Source organism: Chelonoidis abingdonii, chromosome 18 (assembly GCF_003597395.2).
Source record: "Chelonoidis abingdonii isolate Lonesome George chromosome 18, CheloAbing_2.0, whole genome shotgun sequence".
Taxonomy (NCBI): Eukaryota; Metazoa; Chordata; order Testudines; family Testudinidae; genus Chelonoidis; species Chelonoidis abingdonii.
Genome location: NC_133786.1, coordinates 3,372,530 through 3,399,645, shown reverse-complemented (window position 1 = coordinate 3,399,645; position 27,116 = coordinate 3,372,530). Strand labels below are relative to the sequence as shown.

At 47.7% G+C, this 27,116-nt stretch overlaps 1 protein-coding gene across 1 annotated transcript in view; it reads right to left on the bottom strand.

Annotated features, from left to right (window-relative positions):
- DDX25 (DEAD-box helicase 25) overlaps positions 1–20,335 on the bottom strand; it is a 40,932-nt gene extending 20,597 nt beyond the window's left edge. The window contains exons 1-5 of the mRNA XM_032770028.2: positions 20,278–20,335; positions 17,271–17,321; positions 15,264–15,399; positions 13,531–13,623; positions 10,863–10,965 (exon numbers count right to left, since the gene is read on the bottom strand). Coding sequence (XP_032625919.1) covers positions 10,863–10,965; positions 13,531–13,592 — 165 coding nt within the window. The 5' untranslated portion in view covers positions 13,593–13,623; positions 15,264–15,399; positions 17,271–17,321; positions 20,278–20,335. The remainder of the gene's footprint in view (positions 1–10,862; positions 10,966–13,530; positions 13,624–15,263; positions 15,400–17,270; positions 17,322–20,277) is intronic.
- Positions 20,336–27,116: the final 6,781 nt, after the last annotated feature.

Here is a 27,116-nt window from a genome sequence, read left to right as displayed (position 1 = left end):
GGGGAAAGGAGACTAGAAACTAAAGAAAGAAATAATGAACATAACAAAAACCTCTAGAAATCGCATCAGGAAGAAACAAACCAATGCAGCTCTCCTTGTGCAGAAAAAGATTACCAACCGCACTGAAGCTAAACGTCAGGGCCTCCCCTCCCCACCACACACATACTAATATCTGGTGCACTAACAGATCCATTTGAGGTAGATAGAAGAACTGGAAGAAGAACGCATAGATGGGGTTTTCTAATATCAAGGACAATAAATAGATGTTAAAAGGTTCAAGAGACTGAACAAAAGAGGAGTCTCGTCTATATGACATAGGATTGTTCCAGCCTTAAGGAAAAGGAAAACTTTATGGGACAAGGTCAAGAAAGTAGTTACATGAGAAAATATCTTGCAAAGCTGTGCTCGCTCCCAGGCTAAGATATACTGTGTTTTGTAACAAGATGGCAGCATCTCAACTACTTGCCATGATTCAAAAGCAAAAGAAGTGTGGAGGATGGGGAAGGAATGCTGAACATACTTAAAACAACTAATGTATGTCACAGTTCAGGGCAACTGCTCCAGTATACCCGCTCCGTTGTCCAGCAAGGGCACCCACTCCAAGTTTCTTGGCTGTCACCTCTCTTGGGAGGAGACCTGTGTCTCTGTCCCTCCTGACTGGGGTTTTTCCAGGCTACACTGTTTCCTGGCTACACAGAGTTCCCCAGCAAGTCAGACTGCCTAAGCAGGCCTACTTGGCTTTCTCCTCAGAGGCTATACACAGCATAACTGCCCACAAGTACACGTTACTACATAGCCCTTTCTAGACATGCACCTTTATTTTTAAAGGAGAAAGCATTACGGAGAAAATATTAAAAACAATAAAAACCTACATGCATGCTGACAGCTTACCAGAGCTCACCCCCAACTCCAGCAAGGGCTCTGGCAGGTGTTCAGTCCTACAGACCTATCCAAGGGTTTTTTCCTGTGGTCACAAGTTCATAACAGCTTCTGCTCTGAACAAGGACACCTATGAATCTGAGAATCCCTCCTTTATACAGCCTATGTCTTTGATCTGCAGAGACCATGAACACATTATCGGCCAGACAATGGTTCTCTTCTCTGGGTGTAGCTTCAAAAGGGTGAGCCCAGACGTGGGAATTTGCATTCCCCTCCCTCACAGGTATTTCCTAGGAAAACCATCTAACTTTGTTCATCCCGAAAGTGCAGGTTTATTTGGCACATTGTTTAAAATAGACCTTTGAAACTCGAACACTGCCAGAGGTTTACATTGGCCACATCTCACCCTAGAGAAGTTGCATGCAATCCCCCAATAACACAACAACTTCTCCTTTACAATCAATGGACTCCAAAGCTATTTAAACGTAATTTTAAAATATCTTCCAAAGATATTGCAGGAAATTGCCATATCTGTCACATGATTTAAGAAAAAGGTAGTTAACAACATTACATACATGCTGACCAGCTAGCTAGCTTCTTCATTCAAGTAAATCCATGACACATTCATTACATTATTAAAAAAAACATATGGGAACTGAAACTCAGGTTAAAATGCATGTGAAACCTCTGATTTAGTTGCAACGGGAGAAGACATTAGAATTACATATATATATTTATTCCCTATCATTCAGAATGTTCCTGGAAGTGTAGGGTAACCTTATTCTATATTTGGGATTTAATTTAACTGCTGAAGTTAGCCAGCATGGATAAGAACAGTGACTTCAATAAGTGGTAGCTCTTTATGATCTGTAATATTACTCTTCCAAGTTGGGTTAGTTCATATTGCAAAAGACACTTACCTTTTCCATAACTGGTGTTTTTTGAGATGTGTTGCTCATGTCCATTCCATATTCGGTGTGTGTGCTCGTCATATGCACCAGTGCCGGAAGTTTCTCCCTCTGGGGTATCCATAGGGGACTGGCTCTGGTGACCCCTGGAGTGACATGCACATGACGCAGTATAAGGAGCACAGCCGCTCCCCCCTCCCAGTTCCTTCTTGCCAGAAACTCCGACAGTGGGGAAGGAGAGCAGGTCATGGAATGGGCATGAGCAACATCTCAAATAACACCAGTTATAGAAAAAGTAACTGTCTTTTCTTCTTTGAGTGCTTACTCATGTCCATTCCATATTAGGTGACTCCCAAGAAGTGCCAATGGAAGCAGGTAGGAATTCATGGACATGTGGATTGCATCACAGCTCTGCGAACCCAATGTTGTCTCTGACCTGCTGAGTGACGGCGTAACGTGCCATGTACATGTGAACTGGGGACCACGTCGTAGGTCTGCAAATGTCTTGGATGGGAACATGTGTCAGGAAGGCTGCCGAAGATGCCTGAGCTTTGTTCGAGTGGGCCCTCAGAATCGGCGGCGGCGGAACCCATGCCAGCTCGTAACAGGTCTGGATGCAAGAGTGATCCAGTTGGAAATCCTCTGTAAAGATACCGGAAGATCCTTCATCCTGTCTGGTGTCATGATGAAGAGCTGGGTTGTCCTATGGAAGGGCTTGGTATGCTCCAGGTAAAATGCCAGGGCATGTCTGATGTCCAGGGTGTGCAGCCTCCTTTCCTCCCCAGTGGTGTGCGGCTTGGGGCACAATACCAGGAGGATGATGTCCTGGTTAACATGGAAGGAAGACACCACCTTCGGATGGGGTTGCAGTTGAACTTTATCCTTGCAGAACGCCGTATATGGTGGCTCTGATGTCAGGGCTTTAAGCTCTGACACTCGACTCGCAGATGTTATCACCACAAGTGTAAACACAGTCAGGATGAGCTCTGCCCTGACATCTGGTGGTGAATTATGGGGAGCGTGGAAAGGAATTTCAGGTATTTGCATTGGCACACCCACCCCACCTAGCATAGCCCATGGCAGCCTGGGATGGTTATTTTGACAGCTCTGGGATCCCCAATTTCTTTGATTATTGGGGCAGAAGGAATAAAGTGTTGTCATCCTGATTATGTGAATGAGGAACTATGAAACTGCTTTATGACAGAGATGTCTCACTATCCATGGGACATGGGTGCCAAAACCCAGTGAATTGAGAGAGGTTGGGGACTGGTGTGTGTACCTGATGGTATGGGCCCCTTTGGAGGGCCTGGAACACCAACTGCACATCCTCCTCTCTCCACTGTTGAAGAGCAGAGCTAATTTTGAACCCTTTAGGAGTCCATCTAGAGGCTGCTGAGCTGAATTCATGTTGGGCCAATGGAGCACCAGCACTGGGGCTCCCCTACTACAAGCTGAAATCACTAAGAGCTGAAATAACTAAAAGAGCTAAGCTTACTGAGTTGAGATCACTGAGTGCTGTGTTAACTAGTGGGGGAGCCTGAAGATCTATCGCTAAGTGGCTGGCAGCGCGGAGCAGTTTGCAGCATGTTGGACCAGCCCATGGAACTGTGAGTGGAGTGGAGTGGTTTGCGGGGATGGCTGGAGCAGTTCACGGGTCGGCTGGAGGAGCGGCATAGCTGGTGGAGTGGAGCCAGTTGTGGTGAAGGCTGCAGCAGAACTCCATGGAGAGGAGGAGCAGTTGGTCCCGGCCCACGTAAGGTGCCTCTTAACACCCTGTGTGTGCCCCTCTCCCCATTTCCACCCAGGCTGGTGGGGTAAAACTCTGCAGATAAAATTTTGAACTCTGGGGAGGCACTGGCCAGAGACAGAGACTTTTGGGTTGTTGGACTTTGGGGTGATTGGACTTAAGACCATAAGGGGGAATGGACATTGCCAAATGTACTTGGATGTGGGTTGTTTTGATTTCTTTTTTTGCTTATGGTTTGTATTATAATCCAGTTTGTGGTGTTTCTCCAATGTGATGCCGCATTGCTTCCCTCCTTTATTAAAAGGATTTTGCTACACTCGGACTCCGTGCTTGCGAGTGGGGAAGTATTGCCTCCTAGAGGCACGCAGGGGGGTGGTATGTAATTGTCCCAGGTCACTGGGTGGGGGCTCGAGCCGGTTTTGCATTGTGTTATTGAAATGGAACCCCTGGATACTGAACCCGGCCCTTGTTGCTGACACCTCAGAGGGGCAGAAGGGTTACACAAGCAATGCGACCTTCCATGAGAGGTGGGAGAGGGAGCAGGAGCCCATAGGCTCAAACGGCAGGCCTGTGAGCCTAGAAAGAACCAAGTTAAAGTATAGTCTCTCGAGGCCTCTCAGGAATCAAATCAACATGTGTGAGAACACCATCTAACCTTGGACTGGCGAGTGAAAAGCAGAGATAGCTGCAAGGTGCACTTTGATGGAACAGAGGGACAGCCCCTTGTTCTTAAGATGGAGCATGTAATCTAAGATAGATTGTAAAGAGAAGTGCATTGGAGAGACGCTATGCTCAGACGCCCATTGGGAGAACCTCATCCAGGTTGCTCTAGCTAGTGAAAAACTTCCTGCTTTCCAGAAGGAGGTGTTGGACCTCATTAGTGCGGGCCCACTCCGCCAAGTTCAACCACACAGCATCCACGCTGTGAGGTGGACAGAGGTGAGGTCGGGGGTAGGAGACACCTGTGATCCTGTGAGTGCAGATCCGGTCGGTTGAGAAGTGGGCAGGGAGCGGCCACCGCCAGGTCCATCAGTGTGCCGAACCAATGTTGGCAGTCACACTGGGGCGATCATGACAACTTGGGCCTTGTCTCTCTTGACTTTTGACAGGACTCTGCTCAGGAGCAGGATAGGCAGGAATGCATACATCAGTTCCCACGACCATGATAGGAGGAAGGCATCAGAGAGGGAGTCTTTGCCCAGACCCTGTAGGGAACAGAAGCAATGACATTTCCTGTTCTGTCTGGTAGGAACAGGTCCACTTGGGGAATTCCCCATCTTTGGAAGAGTGTCCGGGCTACTTCCGGATGGAGTGACAACTCGTGATGAGAGAAAAGGGACCTTCTGAGGCAATCTGCCAGCATGTTCCTGACACTGGGGAGGTGACAGGTCTCCAGGTGGATCACGTGGTCGATGCAGAAATCCCACAATCGGAAAGCCTCTTGACAGAGTGCCAATAAGCGTGCTCCCTCTTCCTGTTGATGTAGAATATCAAGGCAGTATTGCCTGTCAAACACTCTCACCACCTTGCCTGCCAGGTGCGTTAGAAAGACTCTGCAGAGCAAACATACTGCTCTGAACTCTGACGTTCACGTGTAGCACCATCTCCTCCGGGGACCACGTGCCCTAGGTCTGGAAGCTGGCGAGATGCGCTCCCCAGCCGAAGTCGGAGGTGTCTGATACCAACTCAATCGAATGACATGGGCTGTTGAATGGAACTCTTTCCAGGACCACCCTGGGGTCGGTCCACCATTGCAGCGAGGTAAGTATCATCAGTGAGATGGTAAGGGCCACATCCTGAGCTTGGCATGGTGGATGACACAGGTGCATTCAGATATATGGTCCAGCAGGGGCAGGAAAACCCTGGCTTTGGTCAGGGGGAATGTGGAGACTCCCGTGATGAGGTCCACCAATGCTTAGAACCTCTCCTGCGGCAGAAAAGCTCTGGGGCAGATTAAGCAGAGTACCGCCCTGATTAATTCTATCCTCTGCACCAGAACGAATGTCGACTTTTTGTTGTTTACCAGCAGCCCCAGGGATTGGCACATGGCCTGCTGTACCGCAACATCCCTTTGGACTTGAGACCTGGAGTGGCCTTTGACAAGCCAGTCGTTGAGATATGGATAGATACCTTATGTCCGGACTCAATACACTTCCCCTTATGAGGCACTAACAACCCCTCTTGAGGCGGTAAAAACCCCTCAGCACCAGTGCATACCTAATGCATTTCCCTTATGCATTAACCTTATCGGAGGCTGCCAAACTAACAGTTCCCCAACACCGCATACAACTACCTTATTGGAGATGGCAAAACTAAGTCCCCAGCACCACAGAAGCTAACCTTACTGGGGGTGGCAAAACAGTTCCCCGTATCGCTCTGCATCTGATCTTGCTGCACAGTCAATAAGTTCAGATGGCATAAACCCAACAGGGACAGACGGCTCCATGGACAGTCCTCTGCCGACACCCCAATAGAGATTTCAAAAGGTCTCTTATCTCTATTGTGGCGCCATGGGGTTCGAAGGGGAACGATCTGTAGCAGCCGTCTGTGTCTCCGTGGGTGTTGCCATCCCAGACGAGCCCCCAGATTGTCAGAGAAAAATGAGATCTTGGGCACTGCAAATCCCAAATACTCAATGGCAAAGGGAAGGGTCGATGCCCAGGTAACTGCCTTGCATATGTCAGACAGCAGAACATTATGGAGAAAGGCCGTGGAGGTGGAGACAGCTCTAGTAGCGTATGTCCTAACTGATGTAGGAGAGTGTATTTGCCTCAGTTGGTAATAAAGGCATATGCAGTCAGCAATCCATTTGGAAACTCTCTGTGTAGATAGTGCTTCCCTGTGAGCGCTGAGTAGTGAAGACAAAAAAAATCGGGGCGGGGGGGTGTTTCTAAACGGTTTTGTTCTATCCAAGTAAAAGGACAACGCTCTGTGAATATCAAGAATGTGCACTGCTGTTTCAAAGGCACTAGCGTGAGGTTTGGGGGAAAATGTTGGTAGGTGTATAGGTTCACTGAAGTGAAAGGAAGAGTGTATCTTAGGTAGGAACTTTGGATGCATGTAGAGTGCGACCTTATCACGGAAGAATGTGGTATATGGAGGGTCCGCCATAAGTGCTTCCATTTCTCCTACTCATCTGGCAGACATGATGGCTATGAGGAAGACGGTCTTCATGGATAGGTGGAGAAGGAAGCAGGTAGCCATTAATTCAAAGGGTTTATCCATCAGGGCTTTCAGGACTAGGTGTAGGTCCCAGGGTGTAGCAGGCGGCTTCACGTCTGGGTATAACATCTGGGTACCCTTCAGGAACCTTTTGGTGATTAGATGGGCAAAGACCGTAGCACTGTCAATCTTATGGTGAAAAGCGGTGATTGCCAAGAGGTGGACCTTGAACAAGCTCATGGAGAGGCCAGACATTTTAAGATGTGGCAGGTAATCTAGTATCATTGGCAGTGAGGCAGAAACTGGAGAGGTCTGTTTGTCAGCGCACCAAGATGTGAACCATTTCATTTATTCAGGTAGGTAGTGCACGAGTTGTATGTTCTGCTGTGTAGCAAGACAGTGCACACTTGGTCTGAAAAGGTTAACTTCTCTTTAGAGATCCACTGATTAGCCAGGTGGAGACATTGTACATCGGGGTGAAATAGTTGTCTCCGGCATTGTGATATAGGAGGTTGCTGAGCAGGGGAAGGGGGATGAGTGGCTTGACCGCCATGCACATGAGAAAGGGTACCACGGTTGTCTGGGCCACGCTGGGAATATGAGAATGATGTTGGCTCGGTCTGTTCTTATTGTGACGGGTTCGATCACAGAACCCCCCTTAGGAGCTGCCACCTGATGTGTTAAGACTACCTTTGCCCCTGCCTTTTTGCCCTGTCAGCGTAGGACTTTAGGGCCCTGCCTGGTTTGAGCCAGACCCGCTAGCCTGCTGTGAACCCAGACCCAGGGTCTGAATCACATCCCCTAACAGCTGTAGGCTTAACTGAAAGCAGCTTACAGAAGTGTTTTTGTCTTTAACACTTAGATGCCCAACTCCCAATGGGGTCTAAAGCCAAATGAATCCGTTTTACCCTACATAAAGCTTATACAGGGTAAACTCATAAATTGTTTGCCCTCTATAACACTAATAGAGAGACATGCACAGCTGTTTGCCCACCCAGGTATTAACGCACAGTCTGGAGTTAATTAATAAGTAAAAAGTAATTTTATTAAATACAGAAAGTAGGATTTAAGTGGTTTTAAGTAGTAACAGACCGAACAAAGTAAGTTACTAAGCAAAATAAAATACGCAAATCTATGTCTAATCAAACTGAATACAGATAATCTCATCCTTGGAGATGCTTTAGTAAGTTTTTTCCCTAGACTGGACACCTTTCAGGCCTGGGCACAATTCTTTCCCCTGGTACAGCTCTTGTTCCAGCTCAGGTGGTAGATAGGGGATTCTTCATGAAGGCTCCCCCTTTGTTCTGTTCCACCCATTTATATATCTTTTGCATAAGGTGGGAATCCTTTGTCCCTCTCTGGGTTCCCACCCCCTCCTTCTCAATGGAAAGACACCAGGTTAAAGGATCCATCAGGTGACAATATCACATGTCACTGTAGTACATTCAAAGCCTTACTCCCTCCCAGCCTGACCACAGGAAGGCCTAGCAAACAGAGCCATCGCCACGTCAATTGTTCTGGTGAATAGGAGCCAGTCAAGAATCCAAACCCCATTAATAGGCCCCACTTGGCAATGAATTCAATAAGCTCTCAGGTTATATCATATTCTAGTTTAGATACAACAAGTGATAAACATTTATACGATAACAACACACTGCATGTAAATTAACTTGTAATAAACCTTACAAAGATTGTTGCACAGAGCATATCTCCGTTACATATATTCATCAGCTTAATATTTAGAAAATCAATAAGTAGCAATGTCACCTCATATCTTCTGATATAACTCTGTTCAATAGAGCTTTAGGGGAAATGCATACATGAGCATCAAAGGTCCCCGTAGAGTGTTGTCCCCGGGCTGCTGTGAGCGAAAATTGTGGAAAATAGATCCAGTTGGGATTTCCCCAGGCCTTGCTGTGGAGCACGCATGTGAAATAGATCCAGTTGGGGAGAACCCCAGGTCTGGAAAAGCTGGAAGAGAGTGTTTGTTGCTGGTGGCCTCTAACAATTTTTCTAAATACTTAATCTACACTTAGGAAAAACAAATCAAATATGCACAATTACGTATGTCCAAAATCAGTGTAATTTACCCATTAAGGTTTTTGTTTTGTTCTGTTTTTGCAGACGCGAATAAAACAGAGGACAGCTTCCTATCTTTACGGACGTAAACAGAATAAGCAACACAAATAAGGGCTCTGAACGTTGATGTCTTTTTGTCATTGTGTTTCTTTTGCCGTCTTTGTTTTTTTTAAGGTTTGCTAGCTATAAGTAAGTCTGCTCTGAAAAGTGATATTTGTATGTTTGTTAATATCACCTTTCACAGCAGACTTATTCAGCCCCAGCAAGCCCAGGGACAAATTAAGCCCTGGATGGGGAGGTGGCTACAGAGGCAGTGGGGGCCAGGAGCAATGGGGCATTGGAGGAGGCAGCAGGGGCCAGAGGTAATGGGGAGGGAGGTGAGCTCGGGGCCAGAGCTCGCCACTGTGCAGCCAGGGAACGGCGCCCAAAGCCCCACATCCAGGGGATACAGAAATCCCATGGCTGGAGCCTGCCGTCTGCCACCCCAGGGCTGAACCCCAGCTATACCATGCCCGGGAATGTGGAGAACTCACTGACTGCCTGCTCCTCCAGCTTGTATTTCTCCAGAGAGGGGCAGGGCCCAACCACTGCTGGTGCTCCTGGGGAGGGACTGCTGCTTTGCCCATCCCTCTCTCCCAAATCACTGTCCAGGAGGCTGTGGCTGCAAGAAAAGCCCCTGGTGGCCACATTTGAGAAACGCTGGCCTAAACACCTTAAACAACCAAACATGTGGGTTGCTGATGGGCATAGGCTGCTTACAACGATCACCTGCCTTAAAGCCTGGGGGCCTGGGCATGCCCCGTCCCTACGCTGAGTCCCGTCCAGGACCAACTAACCAGAACTAAACACTAAGAGAACTATATACAACTATTTTACAGGAAAATGTTCATGAAAAACACTGAACAAAAGCAAAATGCCAGCCGAAGCAACAGAAGTTCCAGAACCGTCACTGGCAGCAAGAAGGAATTGAGGATGGGGGGAGCCAGCGGTGCCCCTTATACCGCAGTACTTGCATGCCTCTCCAGGGGGCGCCAGAGACAGTCCCCTATGGATACCACTGAGGGGAAGTATCAGAGGGGTAGCCGTGTTAGTCTGGATCTGTAAAAGCAGCAAAGAGTCCTGCGGCACCTTAAAGACTAACAGACGTTTTGGAGCATGAGCTTTCGTGAGTGAATACCCACTTCGTCAGATGGGGGAAAACGTCCAGCACTGGTGCATGTGGCGAGCACACACACCTAATATGGAATGGACATGAGCAAGCACTCAAAGAAGAACACAACAGTGAAACTTGAGCCAATAAGTATATCCATGTGAACAAGAATTTTAATTATAAAATAGACAAGAGCTATCATGAACTCACAGTAACTGCTCTTCAAACATCTCTGTTTTCTCAAAACTTAAATGCAAAGTATTTCAAACCTGGTCTAAAGCCACAATTAGTAAATATGCAAGGCTATTTTTGTAAGTTATACTTTTAGATGGAGATTTCAAAACTAATCTGAAACCATTCAACAATTTTCTGCTCTATAATGCAAACAACTTAAGATGTAAACACATTTCTGTTACAAAGCGCATCCAGACCAACAGCCTATATATCAAGTTCCAAACTGACTGTACCACCAAGATATTTTACATAAAGGACAGAGGTTAGACTGGAAGGACTGGTATATCTCCAATATAGCAGCATCACAAAACCCAAACAGAAAATAAAAACACTCAACATGAAACCTAATTCATTTTTTAAAAAATAGCGTTAAAAGTAATTTCAAATACCTATGTCTCCCTATCCAATCATATCTTCCTATTTCAAAAAAAATAAAAGTTTGTCCCCTGAAATTGCATGACAGGCCCAAACAAACAGGGGAAACCGACTACATGGATGAAGCAGTGAAAAATAATATATACGAAGTGCTGTCACATAAAGAAAATGGAAAAGAAAAGTCATTTAACTTTCCCACTACAGTGACCATAGATGGTACAAGGAACAGTAGCAACACATTCAAACTGTGACTTTAAGCGGTTTCCCTGTAAGAAAGACAATATATTGCTATTCCTCCCGGAACACCTTAACTTTCTCCCAGTATTACCTGGGGGAATTTTTCAGCACCATTAACTCTGCTCAGCATGGCCAAGACAAAAGCTGCAGTTTTTCCTGTCCCTGACTGGCTCTGTGCTATAAGATTTTGGGGTCTGCAAAACAACAAGAATTTACTCAGTTATGCATAGGTTTTATAACTGTGAAAACATCTGTAGTGTTGTTAGGTGTACACGGTGTTCTCCAAACAGAGAGGGTGTGTGCACATGGGGGGCATTATATACAAAAAGGAATTGCCTCGAGAGGTAGATTATAAAAACAGAAAGACGATGACAGGAAATGTGTCCCAGGTACACGCAGCACAACACAAGGCACAAAACAGAATGTGGGAGACAGAGGAGTAAGGGAAGAGAATTGGGATAAGTACAGAAGGACGTCAGAACAGAGATGCAGGTGGATGGGAGACAACTCAGCACCTGAAAGAAAGGATGAGTATCTCAAATTGGATATTATGAGAGACAGGAAGCTGGTGGAAGACTGATGACTACTCCTGGTGGAATTCTGTGCCACTGCGTGTGCGCTGAATTCATGTCCCCTGCAGATTTCTTTGCTTCCCCACAGAAAAATGACTGACAGGGAAGTCACAAGAGTCCCCTGCAGCGCGAGCGCATTGTTTCAGGCACCTGGAGCAGCCAGCAGAGAGGTAAATCACTGAGAGGGAGGGGCTGGGGATGCCATGGCAGACACAGGGTGATCTACCTCTGTGCAGTCAGTAGCTGTGCTCCCCACTGCATGCTGGAGCCTCCACGTTTATTTACTGACAAATGTATTGACATAATTTTGTATAATTTTAAAATATTGTGTGCAGAATTTTAATTTTTTTGGCTCAGAATACCCTCAGGAATAGATGACACAGTCAAAAAGGATGAGAGGAAGATTACATTGGCAGCAGCATTTTGGTCAGGCTAGAGGATGGGAAAAGGTGATAGGCAAGAAGATCAAATAAGAGAGGGCTATAGTGGTAAAGTGAGAAATGGGCAGATTTTGGAGATATCAAGAAGATAATGACAAGTATTTAGACTCCTGATGTGGAGAGAAGGAAAGAGTTAATGCTTAACTCAGATCATGGGCCTGGGAGGGTCAGCTGACTCAGGATTCTCGCTCTGGGGCTGAAAAACTGCTGTGTAAACATTCCAGCTCAGGTTGGAGCCCGAGCTCTGGGACCCCTGCATGGGGGGGTGATATTTATCTCCGTAGCCTGAGCCCCACAAGCCCAAATCAGATGACCTGGGCCAGCCATGGCCATGCTGCAGGGCTTTCATTCCCATGTAGACATACCTGGGACAGCCAGCAACTGGAGACTATGCAGGCAGGCAGGGGGTCCTGAACAACTCTGTGAGACTCTGGCCAGCTCTACACGGCAAGGCCCCAGAACACAGCAGCACCTCCATCCCCTGACTCACCTCAGCAGACCACCCAGCCTCTCTGGCTGGGAGGTGGGGAGGGACATGCAACCAAAAATTGTTAACTAAAAGGAGGGCATCTAGAGGCTGTGTGCTGGCAGGGGTGTAGCTCCAGGTACAGGCAACTACGTGCCAGGAGGACTGTAGCTCAGGCTGTAAGGAGGGGCTGTGTCTGAGGGGATATTGCTGCTGCGAGGCCAGGCTGTGCAGGCAGCCTGCATGGGGAAACTGACCTGGACACGAAGAGCACCTGGTGTCACTGCTCCCCCATCCCCACCCAAACATTACTCCACGCTCCCCTAGGGAGGCTTGGGCCTGCCCCGCGCAGCAGGGCTTGCTTGGGGAGGGAGCAGGGCCAAATGGAAGGCAGATATCTGTCCCCCCTCCTTCCATGTGTTGCCCAAGCCTTGCAATTTGTGGGAGGGCAGTGCCTCTCCTACTCCTCCCCAAACTACTCCATGGGAAAAACTGAATGGAATCTAGTGTGACACCAAGACATAAGGAGTCAGGGAAGGAGATTAAGCATTGCAGGTATGATCAGCCAGGGAGAAGAACCAGAAGCACGGGAAGAGTCTGGGGGAGACATGGGGGGCTCACCCCCCCAAACTGCAATGCCATAAACAGAGCAGGGCAGCCCCAGGGGCAGCTCCACACCCACCCCTCTGATACCCCACTCCAGGACAGAGGCAGGAAGCTGGAGCCAGGCAGTGCAGGGTGGCTGCTGCTCTGGCTGGTGCCACGGAGGCTCCCCCCTCCTCCTCCTCCTGCTGGTGCTCCTCAGCTATCAGCCCCCTTTGACTGCTCATACAGCTGGTAAGAGCTGCCTGGGCAGGGGAACCCAGCTGCAGGACTGGAAGAGCCCTCTGGGAACAGCGACCACAGGGGGGGCCCTTCCAGCACACAGCCCTGAGCTATTCTCTGCCTGCACCCTGAGCTACCCCTGGTTATCCGATCCCTGCATCTTGAGCTGTTTTCAAACTTTTTGAGTTGCCCCCCCCCACACACACTTTGAGTTATTTTTTTATTGCACCCTACCCCTCCCACAAACCCAGACAGGCTGGGTGGACTGCTGAGGTCAGTTGGGGGTAGAGGTGGCGCTCCCTCTTCAGGCCCCTCCATGTGGAGTTGGCCCTGCTCTGCCATGCCTTGCCCGCAAATACAGAAGTCAAACTATGCCTATGACCAGAACGGTAGAGATATGAAAATAATGAACAGATGCAAATAGCACGTTTTACACCTTGTTTTTCAAGTACTCACGGGTCAGCTAGCATCATAGGAAGCGCTGTCTCCTGTATCTTGGATGGTCTGTTGAAACCCATTTCATAAATCCCCTGTAATAACTCTTTCTTCCTGTCAAACCAGGAAAAAAATCAAACTATTTACAAGCAAGTGATGAGATGCCCTAGGACAGTGCTTTTCAAAATGTTTTAGGACGCATACTCCTTTCCAAAGAATGTAATCTACCATGTACCCCCATCTGAGATATGGTCATAACATATCTATGATTAGATTTCCAAATCCTACTAAATAAAATGTGTTACAGGATTTTTCTCATGTCTTTTTCTCCAGTCTGGGAACTTGAGTAGGATATTCAGGCATGTGAAATTACTGATACCAGAGTATTTGTAACAAAAACAAGGTTTATGAAAAGCCAAGAGAAAAAGGAGTTAAAATAAAAGCAATGGTTAGCTTAACCAATCTAGCTGAACTGGATAGGACATTCTCGGTTGAGTCAGAGGAAAAAAGATCTTAATGTCTAAAAAGCAAGACCTGTTCTGTCTGACAGCCTCTTGTCAGAGTCAGACCCTGCTGTCAAGTTCAGAGAGATAGATAGGGTACCCCAACCACAACCCAGGGTTGCCACCCTACCTTCCAAACCAGTTTTATCCAATTACTCACACACTCAGTAGGGTCTGGGGGACTCTGCATTCTTTAAGAGATGGGCCACTGAGGACACAAAACTGCTTTACCAATGTTTAATATCTGTCTCTCAGATGCGAAACATCTTAGCTCAGATACCGCCCCACATGCTGTATTCAACCAATCCCCATTTCTGCTGAGGAAAGCAATTAGGTGTGACCTTTTACCATTTATTTTATGTACCTTACCATGAAACAAATTATTGCCCAATCCATCTTCTATTGGGGAATATAAAATATTGACCAAACCCAATGCTCTGCCACAGGTACCACATATACTCTTGGGAGAGGTATCACCATAAGATCTTTTGCAGCGTATTATCAGCATGTTTTGGTTTTAAAACTTATGAAGACGTGTTCTAACTGTTTCTTGCAGTGGCTCTAGTCCAGCAGATAGAAGGAAGACTCATCTGTTGACATAACACCATCATTTCCTATACACCTTCAGGTTTCCCTTGGAAATCTTGCATCTAATCCTAATCAGGGCCTGGGTATACCACAAAAATAACCATGATTAAACGTGGTTAGGAAATAAAAGTGAAAATCCATGTTGTAATATGGTCGGATCATAGTTGTGTGGAAAGACTGACATGCTTAAACCATGTTTACGAACTCTTTTAGCCTATATATTTACCAACATTAAAAAATAGTTTTAATTACAGCTATAGACTGTTTTTCCTTTTCATACTGGCAAGAAAAAAAAAAACTCTTTAAGGTGTTTATAGCTATGGCATCTAAAAATCAGTGATAAAATGAGTGGATTACAATTGTTCTTCAATGTGTTTTTTGGATATGGTTCCAGGACGTTAGTCTCACAAGAAAAACTCATACAGATACAGGACATGTTAGTCTCACGAGCTCACGCTACAGAGGAATGGATGGATCCTTCAATGTATGTCTGCATGTCTTCCCCATTTTAGCTGTATTTGATTTTTACTGTATTGTACTATCACTCCCAAATTCAAAGGAGACTGCGTGACAGAACACGACTAAAACCCCCACGTAGTTACTACTGGCCCATTGATCTGAGACTGCCCTTTTTCAGTGTGTAGTTCTGTCCCAGCTACTCACAGATGTAGTTCTTCAAAAGTTTTTACTGAGAAGAGAGGGGAGCTGGGATCTCGCTGCAGGACTTCAACCTGATGATTGGATTCTACCAGAGACTTCCGGATTAGCTTGTTTAAAAGAGAATTTTCTGCTAAATCCACTATGTGAGCATGGAAGGAAAAAAAAGAAAGAAAGAAAGGGAACAGTTCACCACACCTGGCAGGTTGTATAAAAGTCACAGCTTAATTCTCGTAAGTGCTAGAAATGGAGTGTTTTTAAAACAAAAAAGTAAATACAAGCCCACATCTTGCTTTAAGAATGTCATTTTCACTTTCCCTACTGATCTCAACATCAATTTCACTTTTATTTAGCACCTTTCATCTAAATGAAACCTAAAACACTTGATTATACAAACTACACTTCGCTTCACCAGGAATCACTTCACTTCATGCAGCACTGAACAGCAGTCACTTCTGAGGTGAAACAGCAACTGCTAGAAAGTGTACAGTGGCAATATAAAAAAGTTTAAGACAGGAAGTTAATAAGACTCTCGTTGAATTTGAGAATACCTTTTGACAATGGGAGAGCAAAACAAAGCAGAATCTATCTTTAACCAATGGTAATTAACCAGAATAAACCTCTAACTTTGGTTATAGAAACTTAGCCTGTTCCATAAATAAGGACTGTAACAAAAGTACAATTTAAACGGTTTTGTCTCATTTGCATTCCACGTCTTGTCTGTTAGACTGTAAGCTCTTTGGAGCAGGGACTATGCTTTTTCTATGCCTTTTACTGTAATGTGTACATTTATGGAGTGATAAGTATATAATACCTTGTGATAAGTATATAATACCTGGGGCTGTCAATTAGTTGCTGTTAAAGCAAGCAATTAATGCAAAACAAACAAACTAGATGAAGTTGCCATTAATCACAGTTTTAATTGCACTGTTTAATAATAACAGAATACTAATTCATTATAAATATTTTGGATATTTTTCTACATTTTCAAATATATTGATTTCAGTTACAACACAGAATACTAAAAGAACCGGAGTACTTGGAGTAGCAGCCGCTTTAGTCTGTATCCACAAAAAGAACAGGCATACTCCTGTTCCTTTTGTGGATACAGACTAAAGTGGCTGCTACTCTGAAACCTGACAGAATACAAAGTGCACAGGGCTCACTTTATATTATTATTTTTATTATAAATGTGCGCACTGTAAAAAAGATAAACAAAAGAAACAGCATTTTTCTATTCATCTCAGGCAAGTACTGTAGTACAATCTCTTTAACATGAAAGTGTGACTTACAAATATAGATTTTTTTTTACATGACTGGACTTAAAAAACAAAATGATGTAAAACTTTAGAGCCTACAAGTCCATTCAGTCCTAATTTTTGCTCAGCCAATCACTAAGACAAACAAGTTTGTTTACATTTACAGGAGAGAATGCTGCCGATTTATTATTTACGATGTCACCTGAAAGCGAGACCAGAGGTTTGTACGGCACTGTTGTAGCCAGCATTGCAAGGTATTTATGTGCCAGATATGCTAACATTCGTATGCCCCTTCATGCTTCGACCACCATTTCAGAGGACATGCTTCCACGCTGAATTTAAATCAGTATCCTATTATTGTTTAACAGTGTGATCAAAATTGTGATTGTGATTATTTTTTAAATCTAGTGATTAATTGCGATTTTTTGAATCGTTTGACAGCCCTACGTGTGACTAATATGGGTATCTTTGTGAAGACATCTCACTATCCTCTCCAATCTTTCCATATGTGCCACCGACATGAGCAAACAGTGAATCGAAAAGGCAAGAACCCTGTCCTCTGAAGGACTAAAAAAGCAAAGCTCTTGTATGTTTTATTGACAATGCCTGATCACTCAAAGGGAGCAGACAGGTAGAGTCATTGTACACACACCCACAAGATCAAAACATAGCCAGTAGATCCTAATTATAAGCTGAATAGACTTGGCAGTGCTCCTTTAATCAAGCAGAGCTTGAACAAGTTTTGTGATCCCACCTTTATCATCTTCCTTATCCTCCTCTTCTCTATCACTTGCATATTTTTTCCCTTAAGGAAAGAAAGTCACAAAACTTACATTGAATGTACAAGCATACAATACAATACTTTTATTTTAAATAAACAGACAATATAAAAAAGGAAATAAGGACATCCCAAGGAATTACAGACTAGTCAGCTTAACCTCTGTACCCAGAAAGATAATGGAGCAAATAATTAAGCAATCAATTTGCAAACATCTAGAAGATAATAAAGTGATAAGTAACATTCAGCGTGGATTTGTCAAGAACAAATTGTGCCAGACCAGCCTGTTAGCTTTCTTTGACAGGGTAACAAGCCTTGTGGATAGTGGGGAAGCCATAGACGTGGTATATCCTGACTTTAGTAAAGCTTTCGATACTGTCTCGCATGACCTTCTCATAAACAAACTAGGGAAATGCAATTTAGATGGAGCCACTATAAGGTGGGTGTAAAACTGGTTGGAAAACCGTTCTCAGAGAGTAGCTATCAGTGGTTCACAATCAAGCTGGAAGGACATAATGAGCGGGGTCCCGCAGAGATCAGTTCTGGGTCCGGTTCCGTTCAATATCTTCATCAATGATTTAAATAATAGCTTAGAGAGTACACTTACAAAGTTTGTGGATGACACCAAGCTGGGAGGGGTTACAAGTGCTTTGGAGGATAGGATTAAATTTCAAAGAGATCTGCACAAACTAGAGGAATAGTCTAAAGTAAATAGGATGAAATTCAATAAGGACAAATGCAAAGTACTCCATTTAGGAAGGAACAATAAGTTGCACACATACAAAATAGGAAATGACTGCCTAGAAAGGAGTACTGCAGAAAGGGATCTGGGGGCCATAGTGGACCACAAGCTAAATTTGAGTCAACAGTATAACGTTGTTGCAAAAACAGCTAACATCATTCTGGTATGTATCAGCAGGAGAGTTGTAAGCCAGACGTGAGAAGTAATTCTTCCGCTCTACTCTGTGCTGCTTAGGCCTCAACTGGAGTACTGTGTCCAGTTTGGGCACCACACTTCAGGAAAGACGTGGACACATTGGAGAGAGTCTGAAGAAGAGCAACAAAAATGATTAAAGATCTAGAAAACATAATCTATGAGGGAAGATTGAAAAAACTGGGTTTGTTTAGTCTGAAAAAGAGTAAACTAAGAGGAGACACGATAACAGTTTTCAAGTACGTAAAAGGTTGTTACAAGGAGATGGAATAAAAATTGTTTTTCTTAACCTCTGAGGACAGGACAAGAAGCAATGGTCTAAAATTGCAGCAAGGGAGGTTTAGGTTGGACATTAGGAAAAACTTCCTAACTGTCAGGGTGGTTAAGTACTGGAATAAATTGCCTAGGGAGGTTGCAGAATCTCCATCATTGGAGATTTTTAAGAGCAGGTTAGACAAACACCTGTCAAGAATGGTCTAGATAATGCTTAGTCCTGCAACAAGTGCAGGAAACTAGACTAGATGACCTCTCAAGGTCCCTTCCAGTTCTATGATTCTATGTGCTGGGCTGATTATTGGATAGACAACGATTATTCACAAGCCAAGATTTTAAAAGATACAGCTAGTCAGAAGCCAGCACATTTTATACAAGACAAAGTATACTGTACTTTTAAAAATCAAAACTTTGAGGATCTCACAGATTTAGACCCTGTAAATAGAGAGTCACTTCAAATTTAAAGTTTTTAAAAGTTTAATATCTAAGAAGAATGGAAAGATTTCCATATGAGAGATTGAAATGATCAGGACTACTTCATTTAGAAAAGACACAAAGAAGAGGGGACAAGAATGCCTGGCATAGAGTAGGTAAAAGCACTTCTATTTACCCTTTCTTACAATACGAGAACAAAAAGACATCCCATGAAACTGAAAAAGAATAAATTCAAAGTTGATAAAGGAGATAATTTTTATGCAGTACATAATGTGTTGGAACTCATTGCCACAAGAGACATTGCTATAGTCCAAAATCTTAGTGAGATTACTCAATACTCCAAGAGTTTCGTGAGAATCATTAAAGGACTGCACAGTTATACAAATACTGAAAACACCTGCAGTTACATGACACAGCATACAAAAATAAATATGGGAAAAATCAAACCAAACTCTAGGGAAACTTCAGAGTGGCTCGTATATGATCAGAATCCAAAGAGCAGGGCTCTTAAGCCTGATTCACGGGATGAAGGGTGAGAGGAAACAGATCCCACTGAGAGGAAGCCAACATTACCACTGTGTGGTGCAAATTATCATGCCTCACAGGAAATAAGGAACTGAACAACAAAAACCAAGAGGTCACCAGGGTGGCATGTCTGAAGAATGCACAGTACAAAGCACAAGGAGAACAGAGATGCTCCTAATGGCAGAAGGAGAACAGAGATGCTGTTACCACACAGCAGACTGAGCTTCTGAAGGGGCTGTCCCATACCTAAAGAACAACAGAAGATTTGGAAATCAGCTGAATATTTGGAGACTGGGCCACCAATGACAGAGGAAATGTTATTTACACTGCCAAGAGGAAGTAGAAGGTGTACTGAGAGCCAAATCCAAAGGACAGTATCAGCTATTCCTGATTAAGTCTCCATGTGGACGCTGTTGAGGTAGTCTACACAGGGAGTTATTCCAACTAGCTATTCCTTATTAACTCCATATGTGGACAGGAATACTCAGGAATAAGTGTGCTTTACTCCAAATTAGATTAATTCATTTGGAAGTTAATAAAATTAATTCAGAATAAGGCACTATTGTTCTAGAATAAGAGCCTGTCCACAGGAAGGTATTCAGAAACAGCTATTCTTTAAATTCACACCCTGCTTTACTCTGCATTAACTTTCATGGGGTTTGTCTACAAAAACTGTCACTGTCCTGATGGGGAATGTAAAGGGGGCAACTAAGAAACACTCTTTCCTTTTACTACCTGCTTTGGGTGCCATGGGGCAGCACCCAACTCATATGGCCAATGCTCACTTAAGGGTGCGATCCTCAGCTGAGCCCTTACCTAGGGTGAGGAAGCTGGCATTCCTGATGCCCCTGAGGCTCTGGGAGGTGCAGAGTCCAGAAAACTGGAAGGGAGGAGGGACATGAGCAGGGCAGGGGCAATAGGGGTTGAGAGGGAAAAGAACAACAGCGGGTGGGGATAAGCAGAGGAGAGATTGGGGGTAACAAGCATGGGGACTGGGGTGCTGGTGTGGTAACAGAGTAGCAGAGGGCTGGGAATAACAGGGAAGGGGGAACAGGGTGTAACAGGAGAGGGGATGAGGGTAACGGTAGAGAGGACAGATGATCGGGTAACCGGGAGCAGGGTAACAGAGGAGGGGGAACAGGATTTAAGAGGGGGTAATTATGGAAAGGGGGATGGGGTAACAGGGACTGAGGACAGGGGATAGGGAACGAGGTAACAGATTGAGGGGGTAACAGAGGTACAAGAGATGGGGTAACAGGGGGACGGGGTAACAGGGATTGAGGAGGACAGGGAACGGGACAATAGGGGAACAGAATAAGGAGTAACAAGGAGATGGGGTAACAGGGATTGAGGGGGACTGAGGGTAACAGAGGGATGGGATAATGGGGACAGGCAATGAGGTAATGGAGGACAGTAATGGGAATTGAGGATAGGGTGGTGGGGTAACAGGGACTGAGGGGAACAGAGGGTAACAGGGGGACAGGTAATGGAGACAGGTGATGAGGTAACATGGGACAGAGTAACAGGGATTGAGGACAGGGGGTGATGGGGGTAACAGGGATTGAGTGGGACAGAGGAACGGAGGAAATGGGGGATGGGGTAACAAGATAGACAATAGGGTAACAGGGACGGGGTAATGAGGATTAAGGAGGACATATTTAAACCGCGGTAATGGGGGAAGGGGTAATGGAATTGGAGGGAAACAGGGTAACGGGGATTGAGGGGCAACAGGCAATGGGGTAACAGGCGGAACAGGTAACGGAGGATTGAGGGGAACACACAAAGGAGTAACACAGGGATGATGGGGTAACGAGGATTAAGGATGACAGAGTTTAACTGGGGTAGGGGAAATGGGATTGAAGGGAGACAGGGTAATTGGGATTGAGGTGAGGCAGCAGATTGAGGGGGACAGGCAATAGGGTAACAGGAGGTTGGGGTAATGGGGACTGAAGTGGGACAGGGGCTAATGAGGGATTGAGGGGGACAGGCAAAGGGGTAACAGGGATTGAGGTGGGATGGAGGATTGATGGGGACAGGTGACTGGGTAACGGAGATGGGGTAATAGGGATTGAGGTGGGACAGAGGGTAATAGGGGATTGAGGGGGACAGGCAATACTGTAACAGGGGGATGGGATAACAGGGCTTGAGGTGGGACAGAGGTAACAAGGATTAAGAAGGACAGATTTTAACAGGGGTAACGGGGGAAGCAGTAATAGGATTGGAGGGAGACGGGGTAACGGGGATTGAGGGGTGACAGGCGATGGAGTAACAGGTAGATGGGGTAACGGAGGACTAAGGGGGAACAGACAATGGCATAACAGGGGAATGATGGGGTAACAAGCATTAAGGAGGACCGAGTTTAACAGGGAGAATGGATAATGGGATTGAAGGAAGACAGGGTAACGGGGATTGAGGTGGGGCAGGGGATTGAGGGGGACAGGCAATGGGGTAACGGGAAAGGGGCAATGGGGAATTGAGGTGGGACGGGTATCGGGGGATTGAGGGGGGATGGGGAATTGAGGGGGACAGGTAATAGAGTAACAGGGGATTGAGGTGGGACGGGGTTAATGGGGGATTGAGGGGACAAGCAATAGGCTAACATTGGGTGGGGTAATGGGGACTGAATGGGACAGATGATGGGGTAACTGGGTGATGGGGTAAAGGAGGATTGAAGGGGACAAGCGATAGGGTAACAGGGGATTGAAGGGGGCAGGCAATGGGTAACGGGGTTGAGGTGATGGGGAAAGGTGATGGGGTAACAGGGCGATGGGGTAATGGGGGATTGAGGGGGACAGGCAATGGGGTAACGGGATTGAAGGGGACAGGTGACGAGGTTACACTGGGATGGGTTAATGGAGGATTGGGGGACAGGACAGGGTAACAGGGCGATGAGGTAATGGGGGATTGAGGGGGACAGGTGATGGGATAAGAGGGCGATAGGGTAACAGGGGGTTGGGGTGACGGGGACAGGCGATGGGATAACGGGGGATTGAGGGAGATGTGATAGGGCAATGGGGTAATGGAGAATTGAGGGGGACAGGCGATGGGGTAATGGAGAATTGAGGGGGACAGGCGATGAGGTAACGGGGTGATGGGGTGACAGAGGATTGAGGGGGACAGATGATGAGGTAACGGGGCGATGGGGTGACAGAGGATTGAGGGGGACAGATGATGAGGTAACGGGGCGATGGGGTGACAGAGGATTGAGGGGGACAGGCGATGAGGTAACGGGAGATTGAGGGAGACAAGCGATGAGGTAACAGGGGGATGGGGTAACGGAGGAAGGGGACAGACGATGCGGTAACGGGGATGGGGTGATGGGGACAGGCGATGGGGTAACGGGGATGGGATGATGGGGACAGGCGATGGGGTAATGGGGGATTGATGGGGTAAAAGGGGGATGGGGACAGGCGGTGGGGTAACGGGGCATTGAAGGGGACAGGTGGTGGGGTAACAGCAAGATGGGGTGACGGGATTGAGGGGGACAGGCGATGGGGTAACGGGATAAGGAGCAGGGCGAGGTTACATGGGAAGGGTAACGGATGAAGGGACAGTGACAGGTACAGGGGATGGGGTAACATGGGTAGGGGGGGTAAGGGGGATGAGGTAACAGCAGGTCGATGAGGTAACAGGGGGATGGGGTAAGGGGGATGAAGGGAACACGCGAGAGTGTAAATATGGGAGGAACGCTGAATGGGGCAGGTGATGAGGGTAACGGGATGAAGGGGACAGGTGAGATGGGAACGGGGATTGAGGGGAAGGCATGGGAAACAGGGATGGGTAGGGCAGAGGGGAACAGTGCGATGGTAACAGGGATGGATAACGGGATAGTAACAGGCGATGATTAACGGGGGATGAAAGGGCGGTGATGGGGTATAGGGCGGATGGGAATGGGAGTGCTGATGGAAAGACCGAGGCGACTGGGGACAGGCGAGGGAAAATGGGGGAAGGGTAAGGGGAGATGGGTGATTATACGCGAGGGAACGGGCTGAAGGGACATCGATGGCGTAACAGGCGATGGGGTGGGCACAAGTCTTGAAAGGGGACAAGTGAGTGGGGCACCGGTTTGAACGGGGACAGGTGAGGGCAACGGGGGTGAGCGCGACAGGCGATTGCAACCACGGGCGACTGGTAGGTAGAGGGACAGGCATGGATAACAAGGCGAATGGCGTGACAGGGGATTGAAGGCGGACAGGCGATGGATAAGAAGGGTCTAGGTAACGGGTTTGGTTGAGGGGTTAACGGAGAATTCGAGGGGGACAGCTGAGGGGCAACAGAAAGGGTCTAGGGAATTGAGGGACAACGATGGGGCAAGCAGTGGAAGGGAGGGAGACGAGTGGGACAGGGCGATTGAGGATGGACAGGCCAATGGGTAACAAGGGATGGTAATCTGGGAATGGAAGGTGGAATGGTAACGGGCCTGAGGGGGGACAGGCGATGGGGTAATGGGGAATTGAGGTGGGATGGGTAACAGGAGGCTGAGGGGGACAGGCGATGGGGTAACAGGGGAATGGGGTCATGGGGGATTGAGGGGGACAGGCGATGGAGTAACGGGGTGATGGGGCAACAGGGAGTTGGGGTGATGGGCACAGGCGATGAGGTAACAGGGCGATGGTGTAATGGGGACTGAGGTGGGACAGGGGATTGAGGGGGACAGGCAATTGGGTAACAGGGGGATGGGGTAATGGGGAATTGAGGTGGGACGGGTAACGGGGGGCTGAGGGGGACAGGCGATGGGGTAACAGGGGAATGGGGTTATGGGGGATTGAGGGGGACAGGCGATGGACTATCGAGGTGATGGGGCAACAGGGAGTTGGGGTGACGGGCACAGGCGATGGGGTAACAGGGCAATGGGGTAACAGGGATTGACGTGGGACGGGGAATTGAGGGGGACAGGCAACAGGGATTGAGGTGGGGCAGGGCATTGAAGAGCACAGGCAATGGGGTAACAGTGGGATGAGGTAATGGGGATTGAGGTGGGGCAGGGAGTAACAAGGATTGAAGGGGTCAGGCGATGTGGTAATGGGGATAGAGGTGGTATGGGGGTAACGGGGGTTTGAAGGGGACAAGCAATGGAGTAACAGGGGGATGGGATAACGGGGATTGAGGTGGGACAGTGGATTGAGGGTAACAGGTGATGAGGTAACGGACATTGAGATGGAACAGGGGTAATGGGGAATTGAGGGGGACAATGGGGTAACAGGAATTGAGGTGGGACGGGGTAACGGGGGATTGAGGGAGACAGGCAATGGGGTAACAGGGAGATGGGATAACGGGGGATTTAGAGGGACAGCCAATAGGGTAACGGGGAGTGGGGTGGGGTAACAGGATTAAAGGGGACAGGCGATGGGGTAAAATGGATTGAGGTGGGGCAGGGGATTGAGGGGGACAGGTGATGGGGTAATAGGGATTGTGGTGGGACAGAAGGGGACAGGGAATGGGGTAACATGGGGACGAGGGAACGGGGGATTGAGGGAGACAGGCAATGGGGTAACAGTGGGATGGGGTAATGGGGGATTGAGGGGGACAGGCGATGGGGTAATGGGGATTGAGGTGGGATGGGGGTAACTGAGGATTGAAGGGGACAGGCTATGGGGTAATGAGATGGGACAGGTGATGGGGTAATAGGGGTTTGAGAGGGACAGGCAATGTGATAACAGAGATTGAGGCGGGATGGTGGATTGAGGGGAACAGGGAATGGGGTAACAGGGATTGAGGTGGTTCAGGGGGAATGAAGGGGACTGGCAATGAGGTAACAATGGGATGGGGAAATGGGGATTGAGGTGAGACAGGAGGTAACGGGATTGAAGGGGACAGGCAATGGGGTAACAGGGCAATGGGGTAACGGGGATTGAGGGGGACAGGCGATGGGGTAACTGTGGACTAAGGGAGACAGGCGATGGGGTAACAGGGGCATGGGGGATTGAAAGGTACAAGCGATGGGGTAACAGAGTGATGGGGTAACCGACTGAAGGGGACAGGCGATGGGGTAATGGGGGGATTAAGGGAGACGGGCGATGGGGTAACGGGGGATTGACAGGAACAGGCAATGGGGTAATGAGGACTGAAGGGGACAGGCGATGGGGTGACGGGGGATTGAGGGTGACAGGTGATGGGGTAACAGGGTGATGGGTTTCAGGGGATTAAAGGGGACAGGTTATGAGGTAACAGGGGGATGGGGTAACAGGGGGTTGAAGGGGACAGGCGATGGGGTAACAGGGCAATGGGGTAACTGGGGATTGAAGGGGACAGGCGATAGGGTAACAGGGATTGAGGTGGGACAGAGGTTAATGGGGGATTGAGGGGACAAGCAATAGGCCAACAGGGGGTGGAGTAATGGGGACTGACTGGGACAGGCGATGGGGTAACTGGGCGATGGGGTAACGGGGACTGAAGGGGACAGGCGATGGGGTAACAGGGACTGAAGGGGACAGGAGATGGGGTAACGGGGGATTGAGGGGGACAATGGGGTAAGAGGGCAACGGGGTAAAGAGAGTTCGAGGGGGACAGGCAATGGGGTAAGAGGGCAATGGGGTAATGGGGGATTGAGGAGGACAGGGGATGGGGTAAGAGGGTGATGTGGTAACAGAGGGATTGAGGGGGACAGGCAACGGGAAAACAGGGATTGAGGTGGGACAGAGGTTAGTGGGGAATTGAGGGGACAAACGATAAAGTTAACAGGGGGTGGGGTAATGGGGATTGAAGGGGATAGGCGATGGGGTAACCGGGGAATGAGAGGACAGGCGGTGGGGTAACAGGGGATTGACAGGGATAGGTGAGGGGGCAACAGAGAGCTGGGGTGAGGGGAAAGGTGATGGGATAATAAGGCGATGAGGTAATGGGGTATTGAGGGGGACAGGCGATGGGGTAACAGGGTGATGGGGTTACAGGGAACTGAGGGAAACAGGGCGATGGGGTCATGGAGATTGAGGGGGACAGGCAATGGGGTGATGGGGCAATGGGGGACTGGCAATGGGGTGATGGGGCAACGGGGGACTGAAGGGGACAGGCGATGGGGCAACGGGGGACTGAAGGGGACAGGCGATGGGGCAACAGGAGATTGAGGGGGACAGGAGATTGAGGGGGACAGGTGATGAGGTTACAGTGAGATGGGTTAATGGGGGATGGGGGGACAGGATGGGGTAACAGGGTGATGCGGTAACAGGGGATTGAGGGAGACAGGCGATGGGCTAACGGAGGAAAGGGATAGGCAATGGGTTAACGGGGGATTGAAAGGGATAGGCAATGGGGTAACAGGGGGATGGGGCAACGGGGCGATGGGGTAACAGGGAATTGATGAGGACAGGCGATGGGGTAACAGGGGGATGGAAGAGGACACGCGATAGGGTAAAAGGGGGATGGGGTAACGCGGGATGGGGACAGGTGATGAGGGTAATGAGGGATTGAAGGAGATAGGTGGTGGGGAAACAGAGGGATGGAGTAATGGGGGATTGAAGGGGACAGGCGGAGGGGTAACAGGGGATGGATGGGGACAGGCGATGGGGTAACAGGGGATCAGGTAACGGGGGTTGGGGTGATGGGGACATGCGATAGGGTAACAGGGCAACGGGGGATTGTAGGGGATGGGCGATGGGGTAACGGGGGATTGAAGGGGACAGGCGATGGGGTAACAGGGGAATGGGGGATTGATGGGG